Consider the following 19,234-nt stretch of genomic DNA (forward strand, 5'->3'; position numbering starts at 1 on the left):
GTGGAGAAATGCCCAAGACTGCAGCAACTTGTAGCCCTTCCAGGTTCAGGGTGGAGAGGATGTGGGGACAGGACAGTCTCTGACGAAAGCATAGGCCAGCAGAACCTAACTGTAGAGCTCCGGACATTCAGAAGCCTTTGAACTCCTCCCTAAGTCCAGACATCACAGATGACCTGACTGCACCACACAAAGTGGGGAGCATGGATCTCAGAGAGCTATAAGCCACCTGACCACAGAGAGAAAGCGGGGAAAGGTGGCAATCAGGCTGCAGAAATGAGGACATCCTAGGGCAGGAAGGGAGCCTCAAGTTAATGGCCTTTCTCCACCCATTAACTGTTACAGATAGGGAGACAGGGCCAGCAAGATGGCTCATCAGATAAAGGCACATGCTGTCAAAGCTGACAACCTGAGTTCAAGGGTGGGAGAGAACCAACTCAAAAGTTGTCTTTTGATCTCTACACTCATGGGCACCCCCACACAAGAATGAATGGATAATTAATCAAATGTAAGTTTTAAAAATGGAGAAACAGACCAGTGGATCGGTTTTGGAAATCTGGTTTACTTACGGCTTCACCAAGACCAGGATCAGAGACCCCATGGTAGGACTGAAGAGAACCGGGCCGGACCTAAGATGACTGCCTGCACCCTAGTTCCTGTGTGGGTGGAAGTGCCGGCCTTGTTTCAAAACTCTCCTTCCTTCCCTATTGACAGTAAAATGCAGCCTCTGCAAAAGGGACCCACGTGGTGGCAGTGTGCACCACGGCCAATTTCCCACCAGGAAAGCCTGTGTTCTCTAACCCCAGTATTCCTGTTCCCGACTCCAGCGCTGTTGGAGGGTTCCCGTTCACGGTGTGATGTCTTCCAGGAATCAGGGCCAGGCAGATCCTTGGGGAAGAGGTTTAGATCGGTCAGCCTTAGGGGCTGTTGCTGGGTGCTGCTCATCTCCAGAAGCTGAGTGCCTTCCCTGGCAGGGATGAGGTCAAGATTTCCCATCTCACCCGCACACAAAAGGCCAGTCGGTGTCTGTGGAACCCAGGAGTGGGCTGGGTGGAAGGACACGGTGTGCGCGAGGGTCTGTAAGAGCAACAGACTAGGGCCTATTGCACATGTAGGTCTCAGGGCCCAAAACCCGCTCCACCAAGCCTCTCCGCCCTCCTCCCGGCCCTTCCCTCCCTTTCCAGACCACTAGGAAGGTGGTCTGCCCAGGGCATGGGGCGCCCTCTGCAGGCACGGGTAGAGATGCAGCTAGGCCCCGCCCTCCGGAACGCCCCCTACCGACCCTGGCGGCTTCGAAACGAGGTTCCTGCTGTTCCAGGGGCGCGTGTGGTTGCCCTGGAGACTGGACAACACCCCCCCTCCCGCCCCCAGCGCGCAGGCCTGCAGTGGTTGCCATGGCTGCTGGAGGCGAGGGGGCGCGGAGCCCGAAGCCACGCCCTATCCCCATGTAGCCCCGCCCCCGCTTCCCCGGCCCGCCCTCCCTGCCGCCCTCGCTGTTGCTGCCGCGGCTCCTGCCAGGGGTCCGCGGGGCTGTGGCCGGCGCAGCTGAGGTGCGGCTCGGAGCGGAGGCGCGGGGGCAGTGCCAGGCGCAGGCCAAGAAGGGCTGGGCCGTTCTCCTCGGGATGCGGCGCTGAGGCCCACTATGGCCGGCTTGGGCCCCACCTTCCCACTGCATCGGCTAGTCTGGGCGAACCGGCACCGCGAACTGGAGGCCGCGCTGCACAGCCGCCAGGTGAGGCCCTGCGGTGGATCCGGTTGGTCCCCGTGCCGAGGTGCGGAATCCATCCTGCAACCCACTTGCCCCTGCTCTGCTCCGCAGCCGCATCCTGACTCCTTAGCTCCAGCCTTGTCGGAAGCCCAGGTCACCTGCCCTTTAGCTGCATCTTCGGGCGCTGGGCCTAGCTCTGCTCTCTGCCCACTTCGTATTGCACTAAGCTCCGGATTCACCCTCCACCTCTGAGCTAAATTGAGGACAAGAACCTTGCTCTTGGTACTCAAGCTGATCCAGACTCTTGACATCCCTCACTAGACTCTGCTGCTAGGCCCCCGACTCTCTGGGTCGCAGCGGGCAGGAGAAATGAGCAGACAGACCCTTGCCATTGGCTCTCATTGCCTCCCTTACCCCGACATCCTCCAGCCCACATAGGCCACCCTCTATCTTCCCACTGACCCGGTTACTCTCTTTATTTCCCATAGTAACTCTAACCCTTTTCAACCCTGTGACCTCCTTGCTTTGGCCCTCTCTTGCCTTGTGTTGAGTGTCCCATCTCCCTCAGCACGACATTGAACAGGAGGATCCCCGAGGGCGGACCCCTCTGGAACTGGCTGTGTCCTTGGGGAACCTGGAGTCTGTGAGAGTCCTTCTTCGACATAATGCCAACGTGGGCAAAGAGAGCCACCAGGGCTGGGCAGGTACTATGCAGGGCAGGGGGTGGTGGGTGGGAGTGAGTAGTCAAGCCTGGGGTCACTAAGAGGACTTCCCCAGCAGCCGTTTATCTCCAGTCCTGCAGGAGGCAGTCAGCACTGGAGACCCTGAGATGGTGCAGTTGGTACTTCAGTATCGGGACTTCCAGAGGGCCACACAGAGATTGGCTGGCATTCCAGAACTGCTCAACAAACTTCGTCAGGTGTGGTAGGGCATAGGACGTGGTCAGTAAGGAAGTGGGGTATCATAAGGGTCACCCTGGTCCCTGTGACAGGCCTGGCCTTTGAAGAGTAAGTACCTGGACTGTGCAGTATGTTTTCCCACCGCCTTTACCTCTGCCAAAGGTCGTGTGAGAAATAGAGGCTCCCAGGCCCATGCATGTGAGACTAGGTCTTTTGGAAGGAAAGCATTCAACAGCACTAAGGGTTCCTGATGCTAGGAATCTCTTGGGCAGAATGGTAGGCCTTGAGCCTCCTAGAGAAGGTAAATTTCCAGAAGGGTGACTGGGTAGAGATGGCCTGGACCCTGGACTGCCTACTTCATCCTTAAGCATGCAGAGGACAGAAGCACAGTTGTTCCTGGAAGTGTCATTGTGTCCCCTTTACAGATCAGGACTCTGAGACACAGAAAAGACAAAGGCCCTTGGAGGGCCCCACAGTGGCCTGTGGGCCATGTTGACTGACCCCAGGCCATCCAGTGCTGATAGCTTCTTTATCTGTAGACCATTTTAGGGCCTACTTGGGCCCTCTCCTTGGCAGGGTTTGATTGGAGTGGGAGTGTAGTTGGGCCACAGCATTGCAGCCCAATTTGTGGGTTCCCAAAGAGGAGTGATGGACTGTGAGCCCCAAGGCCTCCTAGGCTATGGCACCAGACTCACAGGCCCTAACCGGTAGCTTTGGTCTCTTAGGCCCCTGATTTCTACGTGGAAATGAAGTGGGAGTTCACCAGCTGGGGTGAGTGGGGACCGATGGGCTGCCAAGATTTGGAGCGGGCTATTTGGGGAAGATTCCCGATGACTTTGAGACCCCTTGCAGTACCCCTTGTGTCCAAGATGTGCCCGAGCGACGTGTACCGTGTGTGGAAGCGTGGTGAGAGCCTGCGAGTGGACACTAGTCTCTTGGGCTTTGAGCACATGACCTGGCAGCGTGGTCGGAGGAGCTTCATCTTCAGGGGCCAGGGTGAGCTCTGGGGCACTCGTGGCAGGAACAAGTGTTCGGGCACCCTCAGATTCTCCTGTGACTTCTCTCTCTGCCCTTTCTGGGAGTGGAGACAGAAGCTGAGGGTGGAGGGGGGACCAAGGGGCTGAGGATGGATCTGCTTAGCAGCAGGTGGCTGAGGATAGCTCATTGGTGGGGCCTGGCACTGATATGTTCCCCTCCTGTGACACCCCTGTGGCTGACAGAGGCAGGAGCCTTGGTGATGGAAGTGGACCATGACCGGCAGGTGGTGCACACCGAGACCCTTGGTCCAGCTCTGCATGAACCGGAAGCATTGCTGGCTGCCATGCGGCCCAGTGAGGAACATGTGGCCAGTCGCCTCACGTCTCCTATTGTCTCCACCCACCTGGACACTCGCAATGTGGCCTTTGAGAGGTCGGTTGGGGCCTGGCACAGCATGGGTGGGCGTGGAAGAGAGATAGGAGAGCACACATTTTTTAAAAGTTAGGGTCTCACTGTGTAGCCCAGGCTGGTCTTGAACTAGAGACCCTCCTGCCTCAAATCCTGAGTACTGGGATTGTAGGTGTGTGTCACCACACCCAACATAAACCACCCTTAATAAGAGCAGACCTATCCTTAAGGTTCCTGACACCTGTGGGAGGCTGACCCCACCTGCACTAGAGACTGCTTAGATTGGGGTTCAGGGGTTACTGTGGTTTTTGTTAACAAATATATGCCATCATCACGGTCAATTTTTTAAAGGTTTTATCATCTCAAGAAGTAACTCTTTGGCTGCAATCTTCCTTTACCCAGCCCTAAGTATCCACTAATCTATTCTCTGTTGCTATTTGCACATGAATGGAATTTGAAAATCTGTTGCTTTTTGTGTATTGATTTCTTTCACTTTATAATGTTTTCAAGGTCCATCCAAACTGTAACTGTAGGATGTGACTCTTCACTCCTTTTTATGGATGAATGCATTGTACGAACATATCATAATTACTTTTTTTTTAGATTTATTTTTATCTTATGTGTGTGAGGGTTTTACCTGCATGTATTTATGAGCACCGTGTGCATGCAGTGCCCAAGGAGACCAGAAGAGGGCATCAGAGCCCTTGGAACTGGAATTATAGATGGTGGTAAACCATGTGAGTACTGGGAACCGACTCCAGTCCTTTGCAAAAACAGAGGTAAAATGCTCCTAACCATCTCTCAAGTCCCGATAATTAGTCTTTATTTCTTTATTTATATCATTCCATCACATTTGGGTTGTTCCTGCAGTTTGCCTATTAGGAATAATCAAACTGTATACTTTCATATAAGTTTTATGTGAAGGTGTGTTTTCATTTCTCCTAGATATATTACTAAACTTTGAGTGGAACTGCTGGGCTATATAACAACCCAATATATTTTTTTTTTTGTTTGAGGAAATGCCAGACTCTTTACCAAGTGGCCTGAATCATTTTATATTGCTACCAACAGTCTGTTCTCCACATTCTCACCAGTGTTCCTTATTGGTCATTCTTTGATTTTGGCATTCCAGCTAGGCTGATGAATGGGACAGACACCTCACTATGGGTTTGATTGGCATTTCTCTAATGACTAATGATGCTGAAGATTTTCTTATGTGCAAATTGGGTCATTTTATTCATTTTTATTTTTTGACAAATGTCTATTCCAATTCTTGAGTTTGTTTTATTTATTTTATTTTTGTTTGTTTGTTTGTTTTCAAGACATTTTCACTGTATAGCCCTGGCCATCCTGGAACTCACTCTGTAGACCAGGGTGGCCTCAAACTCACAGAGATCCCCCTGCCTCTGCCTCCCAAGTGCAGGGATTAAAGGCAAGCACCTTCACTATCATAATGACTGTTGCTTTGTAATAATTTTTTGTGCTTTTAAAAATATTTATTTATTGTGTGTGTGTATGTGTGTGTGTCACATGTACACATGCATGCCATGATGCACATATAGAAGTCAGAGGATAGCCTTAGGGAACTGGTTCTGTCCTTCTACCAGTTGGGTCCTGGGGACCTAGCTCAGGTCATTAGGTTTGGTGGCAGGTGCTTTTACTCAATGAGCCATTTTGTCAGCTTTTTTTTCTTCTTCTTCAAGATATGGTTTTTCTGTGTAGTCCTGGCTCTCCTGGGACTCACTCTGTAGACCAGGCTGGCCTCAAACTCACAGAGATCCACCTGCCTCTGCCTCCCGAGTGCTGGGATCGAAGGTGTGTGCCACCGCCGCCCGGCTTGTTAGATTTTGTTGGCTAATAATTTGATGAGGATCTTGTCTATATATTCATAAGAAATATTGGTCTGTAGCCAGTCTACGTGCCTCCCTTACTTCTTCTCTCTCTCTTTCTGTGATGGTGGTCCATGTGTGCGTGCCAGGCGAGCACCCTGAGTTATATGGTGGTCCGTGCGTGCCAGGCGAGCACCCTGAGTTATACCGTGGTCCGTGCGTGCCAGGCGAGCACCCTGAGTTATACCGTGGTCCGTCCGTGCGTGCCAGGCGAGCACCCTGAGTTATACCAGAGCTGGCAGTTTCCTTTTCATATCTTTGTCTGGTTTTGATATGTGGGCAAAATTTAACAGCATGAGTTGAAAAGTATGACCTCATCATCCATTTTATAGAAGAGTTGGCAAATACCTGGCACTGATTCTTTAAACTGTTGATAGAATTCCATGGTAAAGCCTTCAGTCCTGTGCTTTTCTCTCCAGGTAGACGATGGTGAAGAGAAAAAGAATCATCTGCTCACTTGCTGTAGACCTTGTTTAGATTATTTCTTCTTATGTCAGTTTCAGTAGTTCAGGCCTTACAAAGAATTTGTCCATTTCATCTAAATTACTATTATATTTTTGTATGTGTGTGTGCACACTCAGGACCTAGAGGCAGATGATTCTCTGTGAGTTCAAGATCAGCCTGGTCTACATAGTGAGTTCTCAAACAACAGTAACAAGAACCAATCATCCCAGATATCTTATCATCTCAATAATAAATGTTTCTGCATTCATGCCGAGTTTTTAACTGAGCCCCAACACCATTATCATACCTAATAAAATAAAGAATTGCTCTTGTGCCTCTAGTCCTTGGCCTTGTGCGAATGTTATAGCCGTCCAGTCCTCCTGGTCCAGGCCCCTCCGTGTGTCACTGTAGGCAAGGACCTTGGCAGTTGAGTAGTCGGGGCCACCAGCTAGGTGAAGGGCTCTTGCTGTGGACTGGGGGAGGGGTACGTGTCCTCACCTCTCCTGTCTGGTCTGTTGCAGGAACAAATGTGGCATCTGGGGATGGCGGTCTGAGAAGATGGAGACTGTTAGTGGCTACGAGGCCAAGGCAGGAAGGGCTACTGGGCTAGGGGACTTGGGGATAGCCTTGTGGGACCTGGAGGCTAAGCTCCTTCACCTCCTCATGCTGTGGAGAGAGAGGTGGAATTGGTTTTTTGACCCCAGAAGCCTAATCAACCAAAGTGACTTCCTATGGCCCAGAGACCCAGCCCCTGCTGACCCCTCCCTGGGCTCTGAGATGAAGTAATGGGGCTTGTTTGTTTTCTTTTGTTTTCCTTGGTTCTCTGACTACATGTCTCTGTTAGTGACTCCTGGAGTTCAGACCCTGCCACTTGCTTTCCTGTGGGGAAATTTTGTGTATCTCTGGGAACAGAGGACTTGGGTCCTGGGCTGATGAAGAGCAGGCTCTGAACCCTGAGTTCCCTGTGTCTCCCCTCGATCCACAGGTGTACAGTGCCACCAATGTGGAGCTGGTGACACGCACAAGGACAGAGCACCTCTCCGATCAGGACAAGTTACGGAGCAAAGGTAAACCCAGGTGCGCCTGCCCGCTGCCCGTCATCCAGTGGTCGGGCCAGGGCTCAACAGCCCCGGCAGGGGGGGGGGGGCTCCTTCCTGCGGAGCCCTCTCCCACTCAGCAGGAGGCTCCCAGGCAGAGAATGAACACAGGCCAGGGAATTGCCCAAAGTTCCCTCACGGTTCCAACTACTGACTACTTCTTCTCAGGGGGGAAGACTCCGTTCCAGTCCTTCCTGGGGATGGCCCAGCAGCACTCCTCCCACAGTGGGGTGAGCTTGACTGGGGAAGGGCTAGGCCAAGCCTGGGTGGGTGGGGCACTTTCCTGTTCCTACTGAGGGCTAAGTCCTATCCTGGGGTCCACTCAGGCTCCCGTGCAGCAGGCCGCCAGCCCCACCAACCCCACGGCAATTTCCCCCGAGGAGTACTTTGACCCCAGCTTCAGCCTGGAATCGAGAAACATTGGCCGCCCCATCGAGATGTCCAGCAAAGTGCAGAGGTGAGGTCTGGGGGCAGGTTGGGGAGTCCCACCAAAGACTTTGAGCATCAGCAGGGTCCTGTCATGCATGGAGTGCATCACAGCGAGGGATCTGCTCACCTAGTAGATTTCTCCCTGGCCAGCTCCAGAGGGTGGGAGCCATGTCTGTCTTTGCCGTGGTTTGGACACCTAGCATGCACCTGGGCATATTTGGGTGACGTCACCAATGTATTTGCTTGTTTGTTTGTTGTTTGTTTTGGGTCCCACTTGTAGCCCTGGCTTGTAGCTCTTTATGTAGCTCAGGTTGGCCTCCAACTCAGAACAGTCCAAGTGGTGGGATTACACCATTCCTGGCTTGTTTTTCTGTTCAACTCAGTGAGCATGTGCCTGGGACCAGAGCATGGCAGAGTGGGAAGGGCCCACAGCTCTGCTGTCCAGTGGTTTATAGCACAAGGAAATAATCTTCCCTTCTGGGAGTCTGTTTTTTTCAGAAAAACAAAAAGTCAACCAGATGTCCATGGTCACATGGATGTAGTCACGGTGAAGATGCTTTAGAGCGGGTCCCACAGATGTCACACAGCCTCACGTGGCTCTCCTCAGACATTGATTGGAGATGAGATTCAACCCCAGAGTGCTGACCTCTGGGCTGGGCTCAACACCCAAGCACGGCGCTTTTGTGTTTGTGTCCAGCACAGTCAAGTGTAGAGTGCTGACTAGCTTCGGACAAAGACCAGGCTGCAGATAAGGCCCAGATAAGCCCACAGGCTGGCTCTTGCCTCTCCTCATGCAGATCAAAAGAGCCATCAGCACCAGAATGGGCCAGGAGCTGAGACACATCAGGGTTTAGAGCCAGTGCTGAGTTCCCGGGGCAACAGTCCATCGGAGCTGGGCAGGGAAAAGGGCACCACAGGCAGGCGACCAGAAAGTGTGAGGCACCAGGGGTCCCGACCCACTTTCTCTGGTTGGCTGGATAGGTTCAAGGCAACACTGTGGCTAAGTGAGGAGCACCCACTGTCCTTGGGTGACCAGGTGACACCCATCATCGACCTGATGGCCATCAGCAATGCTCACTTTGCCAAGCTGCGGGACTTCATCACTCTCCGCCTCCCACCAGGCTTCCCGGTCAAGATTGGTGAGAAGGCAGCCAGGACTTGGGCATGACACCCTCCTCAGGTTTGGGGTTACTGCAAGGGGCAAGCAGCTCAAACCTGGCTCTCTCCTCTCAGAGATTCCCCTCTTCCACGTGCTCAATGCCCGTATCACCTTCAGTAACCTGTGTGGCTGTGATGAGCCTGTGAGCTCCGTGTGGGTCCCCGCCCCCAGTTCTGCTGGTTCTGCTTCAGGTATGGCTATAGCTGCAGGAGAGCTAGGTGGCTGTGCGGCTCCCCGATCAGCCTTGGGGCTGAACGTGACCCCTCTGTTACCCTGCCCAGGAAACCCTTTTCCATGTGAGGTGGACCCCTCTGTGTTCGAGGTGCCTGAGGGGTACAGTGTGCTGGGCGCTGAACGCAGCGAACCCCTTCGGGATGAGGATGATGACCTGCTTCAGTTTGCCATCCAGCAGAGCCTGCTCGAGGCGGGCACAGAGGCAGAGCAGGTGGGGTGCAAGCGGAAGGTGGGTCATGACCTCCACGGCCACAGGCCTGAGGTGACAGTTCTGGGCTCTGACTGCTGCAGGTGACTGTGTGGGAGGCCCTGACCAACACACGGCCTGGCGTTCTCCCTCCTCCCCAAGTCACAGTGTTTGAAGAGCAGCTTCAGCTGGAGCAGTGAGTCCCCCACGAACTGTGTGTGGGTCCTTGGCTGACTGGTGGGGAGGGTGGGAAGCGAGGGAGTTCTGATCGAGGGCTCCATACCTTCACAAGACAAAATGCTGCTCACCACCAGAAGCAGGAAGGGCCACAAGAGTCTTGCTTGTCTCTCTCCCTGACATCTTGTCCCTCACAATTTCATGCTCTTGGCTTCTCCTCAAGCCTTCTCATTGGTCTGTTCTCCTTCAACCCTGGCCCTGAAGGGCCCTCCAGGAAAGCCTACAGCTGTCCACAGAGTCCAGGGGTCCAGAATCTCCTCAGAGGACACCTCCATCCCCTGCACCCCCAAGCTTTGAGGAGCAGCTTCGCCTGGCTCTGGAGTTGTCTTCAAGGGAACAGGAGGAGCGGGAGCGACGAGGTCAGCAGGAGGAAGAAGACTTGCAGCGGATCCTGCAGCTGTCCCTCACAGAGCACTGAGCTGCCTGGCCCTAGAAAGGCTCTCCAGGATCATTCCTTCTGCCTGTTTTGTATTTATTTATTTATAAACTGTCTGCTGCTGAGCTTGGGGTCTGGGGTCCCAGAGGTAGGCTGGCAGTGAGGCCGAGGTGGAAATAAAGAGACCATCAGCAGTAGACGTGCTGTGCTCCGTGGGCTGGAACCAAGGGGACACTGGATGGGGATTACTGAAGGATGGTGACCTCATCTCTAGCTTTGGAACCTGTTTCTACAGCTGTAAAGTAAGGCCATCCCCTCACAGGTGCTCCAGGGGCGTCTGAGGTTCCCTTGGGTGCTACCTTGCCTACCCCAATGCCACCTGGTCTCCCTGGCGGGGGAGGCTGGGGCTTCCGATTCTACCCTCTGGGGAAAGCCCCCTCCCTCATCGCTGCAGCCTAGGCACAGGTTCCTACCCAGATTCAAATGTCTTCTACCAGAGTGACTAAGCCAGTCACACCCCACCCTCTGCACACAGTAACTGGGGAGGGGCTCAGCCCGTCCTGTTCAGCGCTAGAGCGGACCTTTTGAAATGTCTCCGGGCTTTGTGGACTGTTGCTGAGACTCCGACTCATTTCCTCACAAGCTTGCTGGTCTCCAAATTTCCTCAGAGTGGAGGAAAGAAGGCCAAGTGTAAAGGAGAGCAAGTTTGGATGGGATGGTAGATTTAAGACCCAGTCCCCCAGGCATGGTGGCGAAGTCTTCAATCCCAGCACTTGGGAGGCAGACGCAGGTGGATCTCTGAGAGTTCCAAGCCAGCCTGGTCTACATAGTGAGTTGCAGGCATGTCAGAGCTACTTTGTGAGACCCTGTCTCAAAAAAACAAAAGACTTATTGTCCTTGCTCCTTCCTTCCCAGGAGCCAGAGCATAAACCAAACAGTAGAGGGAGGTCCAAAGCTACTCAGTTGATCTTGCTAGGGGTAGCAAGGAGGGCTAGGCGCCTCCTGCGGGACCAGCCGAGGGAGAAAGCGAGGTCCGGCTCCTCACCTGCGCCCCGCCCTTGACCCCACCCTCAGCCCCGCCTCCAGCGTGGACGGGGCGGGGCGAGCTGAGCCGAGCCTGGAGGGGAGGGGCCGGCCGCTCGGTGCTAGCTCCGTGAGGCCGGACTGGGCATGAGTCGGGCCCTTTAAGGGCCGCTCCCGAGGAGGTGCCAGGCCCTAGTGGCTCCAACCTCTTCTTCCTGGTCGTGCGAAGGCAGGGACTGACCGTAGGGCTGTGGGAGGGGTCGTACCGGGTTCGCCCAGGTGACCCGGGCCTGGCCTTATGGCGCTGGTCACAGTGAGTCGCTCGCCGCCGGCTAGCGGCCACTCCACGCCTGTGGGACCCACGGTGAGTTTAGCTTGGTCTTACCCTTTCGCAGTTGGCTGCCAGCCGGGCCTGAGGGAGCACGTCCTGCCCCTGGCAGACGGCCTCACGCCTAGGAGTAGGCGGAGAGGGACCTTGGGTCTCAGGTTCCAGGGCACTTGGGAGGTCCTGAAGCTCCCAAGAGCTCGACCTAGGTAGATGCGAAGTCCTGAGAGCCAGGAGAGCCAGCCCAGCCTGCAGAGGCCCAGATCCTCTCAGATCCCTCCCACGTTCTGCAATCCCCTGTCCTTGCAGCCCCACGGTGCCAGGGCTCCCCTGGGGCCTGTGGAGGGGAGCGGCTTCAGAGGGAGATTTATTCCCCCCACCTAGGAGTCCCCTGAGGGAAGAGGAGCAGAGCTTTTGGGTACTTCCTGTCCTGGGGGCCGCTCTCTCACTCTGTCCCCGCGCTGTTTCTCAGCAGGACCGAGTGGCCAGGCGCAGAGGCCGGCTACAGCGCAGGTGAGTCCCTTCTCCAGACATAGGCTTCCTTATAGCCTGTGCCCTGGCCGCTGCCATTGTGGAATCCAGGTGTCTTGCGTGGACCGAGGACTCACTGAAGTATTCTGATAAACTCATGCTTAGGTGGGAGCCAGGTGCTGTGGGAGGAACTGGCAAGCATCACATTCCTGGCTTGTGGAAGAACCAGCGGGCCTACCTTGGCCCTGGTCAGTGGATGATTTCACACATTCCCTGGACCTTGGCTCAGGCCAGTGATCACAGGCTCAAGGGCAGGATAGGACCTGAAGATGTATAGGTGCTTAGACAAGTTTAGAGCATCTGAGCCCACCCAGGAAAGGGACACATCCTCAGATGTGAGCTCAAGGCTGGCCCTCTGGGTACTGGCCATTATCAGGGTCCTGGTTAAAACTTCAAACTGTGCCTCACTCCCGGAGAGCTGACTCAGGAGAGCAGGCTAGCAATCCATTTCAGCAATCCCCTGGGGGGACTCACCCTTGCTAAAGTTTGAAAACCTATGGCCGGAACCATTTCCCTATCGCTCTGCCAGGCAGAGTTTTGCGGTGCTCCGAGGGGCTGTCCTGGGACTTCAGGATGGAGGAGACAGTAATGATGCAGCCGAGGCTGGCTCTGAGCCAACGGAGGAACCCTTGGGTGAGAAGCAGCTCACTGAGGACCAGACCGACAATGGGCAAGAATTCCAGAGTCCTTGGAAACAAGTGCAGAGGCAGCATCTGCACCTCATGGTGGAGCTGCTGAGACCACAGGACGACATCCGCCTGGTAGGGGCCGTGCAGAGCTTCTATCGATTGAGGAGCAATGCTGTGAGATTAGGGGGCACCCAGGCAGTTGGAGGGAGGATTACCCAAACCCCAGGAACTCTGCCACTTCAGCCAGAGGCATCTTAGCAGGGCAAGGTCATGTCTGTCTCCAGAGGGCTGTGAAAAGACAAGGGAGGTTTGTCCTGTGTGAGCCAAGAGGTGGGGGTTACTTGAGGGAGGTTTCTGTTGATCCACAAGAGGCCCCTGTTGATACTAGTGAGTTGCCCAGAGATGGACTCATACTCCCAGGGTTTATGAAGCATGCCTTGGCAGCTGGTGTACCAGCCAGGCAAACAGCAGCCACAGAAGACAGGGGTCTACTGGAACCTAAGAGCCAGCTCCTGAAAGTCTGTGGAGGCAGACATTCGCTGTTGGCAGCAAAGTAGGAAAAACAAGGTGCAGGTTTCGGTAAAGCAGGCTTTACAACAGGAATTTTTTAAACTTACTTCTATGTTGTTTGGTGTTTTGCCTGCATGTATGTCTGTGTGAGGGTGTCAGAAGCCCTGGAACTGGAGTTACAGACAAGTGTGAGCTGCCATGTGGATGCTAGGAATTGAACCCTGGTCCTCTGGAAGAGCAACCAGTGCTCTTAACCACTAAGCCATCTCTCCAGCCCCAGAAGTGCTGTTCTAACCCATTATAAGATGAAATCCTTCTAGCATGTATGAGGCCCTACATCATTCCTTTGGTTGAAGGCATTTCTCAAATAAAATATTGGCGAGTGTCAGAGTTTAAAAAAAAATCTCTTTGCAGGGCTGGAGAGATGATCCAGGGCTTAAGAGCTCTGATTGCTCTTCCAGAGGACCCTCAGTTCAATTCCCAGCACCCACATGGTAGCTCACAGCCATCTCTAACTCCAATCCCAGGATAGCTGACATGCTTCTGGTCTCTCTGGGTGCCAGGCATGCACGTGGTGCACAGACATACATGCAGACAAAGCATCCCTACAAATAAAATAATTTTTCAAAAGATAAAACCTCTTTGCTAGGCAGAAACAAAAATGAGGCTGCCTCTATTAATGCTGTCCTCCCCGCCTCCCCCCCCTTTTTGGGGACGAGGGAGGTGGTGTTTCAAGACAGGGTTTCTCTGTGTAGTCCTGTCCTGGTTCTCACTCTGTAGACCAGACTGGCCTCAAACTCATGGAGATCCTCCTGCCTCTGCCTCCCTAGTGCTGGGATTAAAGTCGTGTGCCGCCACCACCACCAGCCTCCCTCCTTTTCTTACACTCCTCATTTAAGGCTTTTAAAAAGACAGTTTGTTGAGCCATAAATTGCAAAATTTGAGTATCACTGTGTTCTCAGGTAGCCACTGATCTTCTGTCTGGGAGTTGGGAACAGGGGCCAGCAAGGCACAAGGTGTGTCTATGTGGGAGTGAAGGAGCAGAGCCAGGAGCCCCTATGATTCCCAGCTTCTTCCATTTTCCCAGGCATCCCAGCTGGAGGCAGCCCGGCCCCCACGACTCCGCTACCTGCTGGTAGTGTCCACAGGAGAGTGTCTGAGTCAGGAGACCATTCTTCTGGGGGTGGACTTTCCTGACAGCAGGTAGGAGTAGGGAGAGGAGGGTTGGGGCAAAGATATGAGATGCTGAGGGACAATGGCTCTCCTGTCTCCTGTCAGCTCCCACAGCTGCACCCTGGGCCTGGTCTTGCCCCTCTGGAGTGATACCCAGGTGTACCTGGACGGTGATGGGTAAGAGGTGGTAATGGGAGGGAAAGAGGAGGAAGGGAGGCGGGCATTGAGGACAGTGGGACTAGGGCTGGGACCCACTCTATCTTACCTACGATCATGGGAAAGTCACCTAGCTCTGGGCCTCAGCCTCCCCCATCTGACAGATGAACAGGTTCTCTGAGGGCCTGGTATTTGGTTCTACCCTCCCTGGGTCTTCTGCAGGGGCTTCAGTGTGACGTCTGGTGGTCAGAGCCGAATCTTCAAGCCAGTCTCCATCCAGACCATGTGGTAAGTGCTGCAGTCGCCTAGCCTTAGGCCAGCCTCTTCTTGGGAGATGGCCTCCAGGCCCAGGAGAGGGAACCAAGTAAGACTGTGTATCTTAGCCTCGCTTTCTTGTCCCAGGGCCACGCTGCAGGTACTGCACCAGGCCTGTGAGGCGGCTCTAGGCAGTGGCCTTGTGCCTGGTGGCAGTGCCCTTGTCTGGGCCGCTCACTACCAGGAGAAGCTGAACTCTGACCAGGGTTGCCTCAACGAGTGGATGGCCATGTCTGACCTGGAGTCCCTGCGCCCACCTGTTGCTGAGCCTGGACAGTCAGTGCTGGGGCTGGGGGAGGGGAAGGAAAGGTGGAGGGGTGGTACCGCAGTGAAGGGATGGCCTCTTACCGAAGGATCACTTCTAGGGCCTCAGAACAGGAGCAGATGGAGCAGGCGATCCTGGCTGAGTTGTGGCAGGTGTTGGACACCAGTGACCTAGAGAGTGTCACTTCCAAAGAGGTGGGCAGCGTGGCTGGGCCTGAGACTCGCCTTGCTTTGGGGCCTTTCTCACCTTGCTTTCCTCCAGTCCTGAGGCATTCCCCCTAACTCCAGCTGTGTAGAGGGGACAGGGTACCATCCTCAGAGGCCTCACCGGTCTGGGGACCTGGACTCTTCCCGTGCACCACCCCGTAGATCCGCCAGGCCCTGGAGCTGCGCCTGGGACGCCCTCTCCAACAGTACCGCGATTTTATCGACAACCAGATGTTGCTGCTCATGGCCCAGCAAGACCGGGCCTCCCGCATCTTCCCCCACCTCTACTTGGTGAGTGCAGGCTGTTGGAGGTGGGACCAGGTCACCCGTGCAGCTACTGTGACAGGTCCTGGAGCTAGAGGCCAGCCACGGGAGCCCAGTCCTCTTCTTCCATTCCCGTTCCACAGGGCTCTGAGTGGAATGCTGCCAATCTGGAGGAACTTCAGAGAAACAGGTAAGAGTTCCCCAGCCTCAGGACTGCCAGTCATTCTCTCAGTCTTCCTGTGGGGTAGCCTGGCCAGTTTCTGGGACCTTAGGTCACCCCCCACACTGCTGGTTTTGCTTTTAACTCAGTGCTGGGGAGGCTGCACTCACGTGGGCTCTGAGGCCTCAGCAGCACGCCGTCTGCCCCACTAAGCACACAGGACAGTGCAGAAATGAGACCAGGGGTGCTGGTGGGCACGTGCCAGCAGAGGAGGTTCCTGCCCACCTGGCCACCTCTTCCAGCAGAAGAAAATGCCTTCTAGTAGAGATGTGGTTGCCACTTCTGAAAGGAATCTGCCATCCCCACCTTGGGCTTCTGGGAGACCTGCTGTAGCCCTTACCACCTGTTGCTGAGAGCCCCCTAATCTCAGCTAAGCTTGAAAGCTAACTGTAGTCAGAGTCATGGAAGAGAGTTAGTGTTGACTTAACGCGGAAACTCAATCCGCGGAGTAAAACAGTGTACCCAAGGCCAGTTGGCAGGTGGCTGGCTCAGTTCTCTTCCTACTCCAAGTGTTCCCATCCCCTGACTCAGAACCAAGAACCCAACAGAAGTGGCCAGTGAGCCTGGTTCCTCTGCCACAGTCAGTCTAGTTTGGACCCTCTGGTACAGGGTAAGCCACATCCTGAACATGGCCCGAGAGATCGACAACTTCTTCCCTGAGCGCTTCACCTATCACAACGTGCGTGTCTGGGATGAGGAATCGGCCCAGCTGCTGCCGCACTGGAAGGAGACACACCGCTTCATTGAGGATGCCAGGTGGGCTCCTCCCAGTCTGCTGCCCCAGCCCCAGCTCCCGGCGGAGACTGGTGCCCTCCTCCTGCCCATGCTGCCTTTGGTTCTGTTTCCCTCACTGATCTCTCTGGCCTCACTGCCTTCTCTCTGCTGGGTCCTCAGCCCTTCCCTGCCCCTTCCCAGTCTGCAGGCCACTGGGGCTGAGGGAGAGTGGACTGACCATGTCCCACCTCCATAGAGCACAGGGCACTCGGGTGCTGGTCCACTGTAAGATGGGCGTCAGCCGCTCTGCCGCCACGGTGCTGGCCTATGCCATGAAACAGTATGGCTGGGGCCTGGAGCAAGCCCTGGTCCATGTGCAGGAGCTCCGGCCCATCGTGCGCCCCAACCCTGGCTTCCTGCGCCAGCTACAGACCTACCAGGGCATTCTGACTGCCAGGTATGGGGGAAGGGACGAGGGAGAAGGTGATGTGTATACTGGGGGGTGGCTGCTGTGTCACTCAGAGCTGACTCAGAGCCTCCTCCTCACAGCCGGCAGAGCCATGTCTGGGAGCAGAAAGTGGGTGTGGTCTCCCCAGAGGAGCCCCTGGCACCCGAAGTTTCTACACCATTGCCACCTCTTCCACCAGAACCAGGGGGCAGTGGGGAGGTAATGGTTATGAGTTTAGAGGAGACCCCAAAAGAAGAGCTTGGACTGAGGCCCCGCATCAACCTCCGAGGAGTCATGCGCTCCATCAGCCTCCTGGAGCCCTCCTCAGAGCCAGAGAATACCCCAGAGGCTGGAGACCTGCCGGAGGTGAGTCTGGGCTGGAGAGCTCGGCCTGCAGTAGCCTTGCAGAGGAGAATGTGGGGGCAAAGTGCTGGAGTTTGACTTAAGGCTCCGGTAGGTCCCTCACAGTAGGGTGTTGTCCTCGCTTCCTCCATACTGACTGCCTCACACCTTTCTGTGCCAGACAACTCAGGACTGTCCTGAGTACCTAAAGGTGGGGACCACCTTTGGGCTCCTCCTTTTATGCCAGGCCAGGCAAGAGCGGTGGTCCCAGGGTCTAAGCAGTTGCAGGTCTGACTGGAAACAAGAACAGTCCCGTCCCAGCCTGACAAACTGGCCCATTTCCTAGGGGGCTTGGCTTCTAGCTTTGGAGTGGGCATCTTCCTCAAGCTGTGAGCTCCACTGCCAGCTGATGGCTGGCAAATCTTCCTCTACTAGATAGGGTAGGTAAGAGCATTCCTGATGCCCTCCTAAAGCCGAGGAGCCACCCAGCCAAGTGCAGAGAAGGGCCTTTGTACTCACCCAGTGGATTAGGTGGACAAGCATGTTGTGTGCTGAGAGTTGATGGGCGCAAGCTAGGACAGGAAGCTGGCCCTTGCCTGAGGAAGCCAGGCCCCACATGTGACATGAGGTCACAGGGCTGACTCAGAAGGAACCGGCAGGCAGAATGTTTAGGTGCTGGGTATGGACCAATAGGGAGGCATGGGATTGATGGTGGGTTATTGTCCTATGAGGCACCAAGACACTGGTATCCACAGAGCTCTTTGCAGGGCCTGGCCCCTGTCAGGGGTTCCGCTGTGGCTCACAGGATTGAATGTACAAAGGCAGAGAGGTGGGAGGATTAGGTGGTGGAAGTTAGATTTGGTGGCCTAAGAAGGCTGCTAAGGACCAGAAGAAAGCTCAGGGATGGGGGGCCAAGGAACGGCTGGGTGCTGTCTTCCCGGGAAGTGTGTGCCTACTCCTTTCCTGGCTCTGAGCTCCCTGTGGCTCTTCTTCCTCCCCCACCCAGGTTTTCTCTTCCCGTGAGTCTTCAGATGAAGAGCCTCTTCATCCCATCTCTCAGCTCTCAACAGCCAAAGGTGGTCAACGGGTTCGCAAGGGGCCTTGGCCTGCCCTGAAGTCTCGCCAGTCTGTGGTTGCCCTTCACAGTGCTGCCCTGGTGGCCAGCAGGACCCGGGCCTTCCAAGAGCAGGGGGAGGCTGGGGTGTCCTCTGCACCTAGGCTCCGGAAAGTGGTGAGGCAGGCCAGTGTAGATGAGAGCAGGGAGGACGGTGGGGCCTAAGCCTTTCTACTCTGTCCCCTAGACACTAAACGAGGCTGGCCACAGCTCCTTAGATGGGCGCCCTTTCCACCTATGGACACCCTGAACACTCCATGTAGCTCCTCCCCAGCAATTCCCAGACCTTGTCACTTCCTGCAGCCTTAGGGCTCAGACCCATGTCTACCTGTCAAGGGCTTAAGACTTTTTCTACATAGGGTATATGGGTAGAGCCGTTCAAGGTGCCTTGAAGGGTAAGAAGACCCTAGTTTCTTTTCCCACCCACTCTCTAACACTTTATGCAGCCATGGAATTAAAAGCAGAAAATTTTAGGGCAGGTTTTCTGGTGCCCTCAACTTCTGGCCATTCCATCCTGTTCCTTCCTCTCCCACTGCAGGCAGCTAGGCCAGGGAACCAGTGGCCACAAAGGCAGATAGCACTTTCAGTCCCCAGCCCCACAGGCTCTGAGGGGCTCACCCACCCCCCAACACACACACACAACCGACCAGAGCCTCTGCTGCTGTCCTGAGTCTCCTGTGGCCCTCACTGGGTCACAGGGCACTGGGCCAAAGAGAGTCTTCTTGTTCGTGAAGATCTCTGGCCAGTCAAGTTTTTCACAGTCGTACAGTACCTGGCTTTGTGCTGAGAAATAAAGACATTTTCATATGAAGTTCTTTCCATTTGGTGACAAAGCCATCTGCCTTTCAGTCAGATCCTTCTCTGTTTACACACGGCACTCCCCCTCTCCTACCCACTCCAGCTTTGTGTCTCTCAGGTGTCCTGTGACAGACCTGTATTGATTGACTGGTATGTTGG

At 54.9% G+C, this 19,234-nt stretch overlaps 2 protein-coding genes across 7 annotated transcripts; both read left to right on the forward strand.

Annotated features, from left to right (window-relative positions):
- The first annotated feature begins 1,455 nt into the window (after positions 1–1,455).
- Ankrd13d (ankyrin repeat domain 13D) lies at positions 1,456–10,239 on the forward strand. Of its 4 annotated transcripts, XM_052714674.1 has the most exons (15): positions 1,458–1,729; positions 2,274–2,409; positions 2,500–2,624; positions 3,330–3,375; positions 3,457–3,600; positions 3,825–4,014; positions 6,845–6,911; positions 7,309–7,390; positions 7,589–7,650; positions 7,747–7,877; positions 8,831–8,988; positions 9,083–9,199; positions 9,290–9,453; positions 9,534–9,625; positions 9,871–10,239. In XM_052714674.1, exons 1-15 carry the CDS (start codon positions 1,640–1,642, stop codon positions 10,082–10,084), a joined length of 1,818 nt encoding a protein of 605 aa, XP_052570634.1. In that variant the 5' UTR covers positions 1,458–1,639; the 3' UTR covers positions 10,085–10,239. The 4 variants fall into 4 exon arrangements, with proteins under 4 accessions (XP_052570633.1, XP_052570634.1, XP_052570635.1 ...); XM_052714673.1 differs by having other exon boundaries at positions 1,456–1,729; positions 9,083–9,453; XM_052714675.1 differs by lacking the exon at positions 9,534–9,625 and having other exon boundaries at positions 9,871–10,077.
- Positions 10,240–10,357: 118 nt separating this feature from the next.
- Positions 10,358–19,088, forward strand: Ssh3 (slingshot protein phosphatase 3). Of its 3 annotated transcripts, none has more exons than XM_052714670.1 (14): positions 10,358–11,429; positions 11,863–11,903; positions 12,451–12,682; positions 14,148–14,263; positions 14,339–14,410; positions 14,612–14,677; positions 14,792–14,980; positions 15,070–15,163; positions 15,338–15,466; positions 15,583–15,629; positions 16,269–16,415; positions 16,630–16,830; positions 16,923–17,187; positions 18,170–19,088. In XM_052714670.1, exons 1-14 carry the CDS (start codon positions 11,364–11,366, stop codon positions 18,440–18,442), a joined length of 1,938 nt encoding a protein of 645 aa, XP_052570630.1. In that variant the 5' UTR covers positions 10,358–11,363; the 3' UTR covers positions 18,443–19,088. The 3 variants fall into 3 exon arrangements, with proteins under 3 accessions (XP_052570630.1, XP_052570631.1, XP_052570632.1); XM_052714671.1 differs by having other exon boundaries at positions 11,866–11,903; XM_052714672.1 differs by having other exon boundaries at positions 11,379–11,429; positions 11,866–11,903; positions 12,455–12,682.
- The last annotated feature ends 146 nt before the right edge of the window (positions 19,089–19,234 follow it).

The sequence above is a fragment of the Peromyscus californicus genome, unplaced genomic scaffold (assembly GCF_007827085.1).
Source record: "Peromyscus californicus insignis strain IS unplaced genomic scaffold, ASM782708v3 Scaffold_4__1_contigs__length_199733344, whole genome shotgun sequence".
In the NCBI taxonomy this organism is placed as follows: Eukaryota; Metazoa; Chordata; class Mammalia; order Rodentia; family Cricetidae; genus Peromyscus; species Peromyscus californicus.

What these genes read in the sequence shown, in the direction of transcription:
- Ankrd13d (XM_052714673.1), top strand. Translation starts at nt 1,640, where the DNA reads ATGGCCGGCTTGGGCCCCACCTTCCCACTGCATCGGCTAGTCTGGGCG. An exon ending in CGCAATGTGGCCTTTGAGAG is followed by an intron (nt 4,015 to 6,844) that starts GTCGGTTGGGGC and finishes GGTCTGTTGCAG; the next exon opens with GAACAAATGTGGCATCTGGG. An exon ending in AGCACTCCTCCCACAGTGGG is followed by an intron (nt 7,651 to 7,746) that starts GTGAGCTTGACT and finishes GGGTCCACTCAG; the next exon opens with GCTCCCGTGCAGCAGGCCGC.
- Ssh3 (XM_052714670.1), top strand. Translation starts at nt 11,364, where the DNA reads ATGGCGCTGGTCACAGTGAGTCGCTCGCCGCCGGCTAGCGGCCACTCC. An exon ending in CCACGCCTGTGGGACCCACG is followed by an intron (nt 11,430 to 11,862) that starts GTGAGTTTAGCT and finishes GCTGTTTCTCAG; the next exon opens with CAGGACCGAGTGGCCAGGCG. An exon ending in CCTGTTGCTGAGCCTGGACA is followed by an intron (nt 14,981 to 15,069) that starts GTCAGTGCTGGG and finishes GATCACTTCTAG; the next exon opens with GGCCTCAGAACAGGAGCAGA.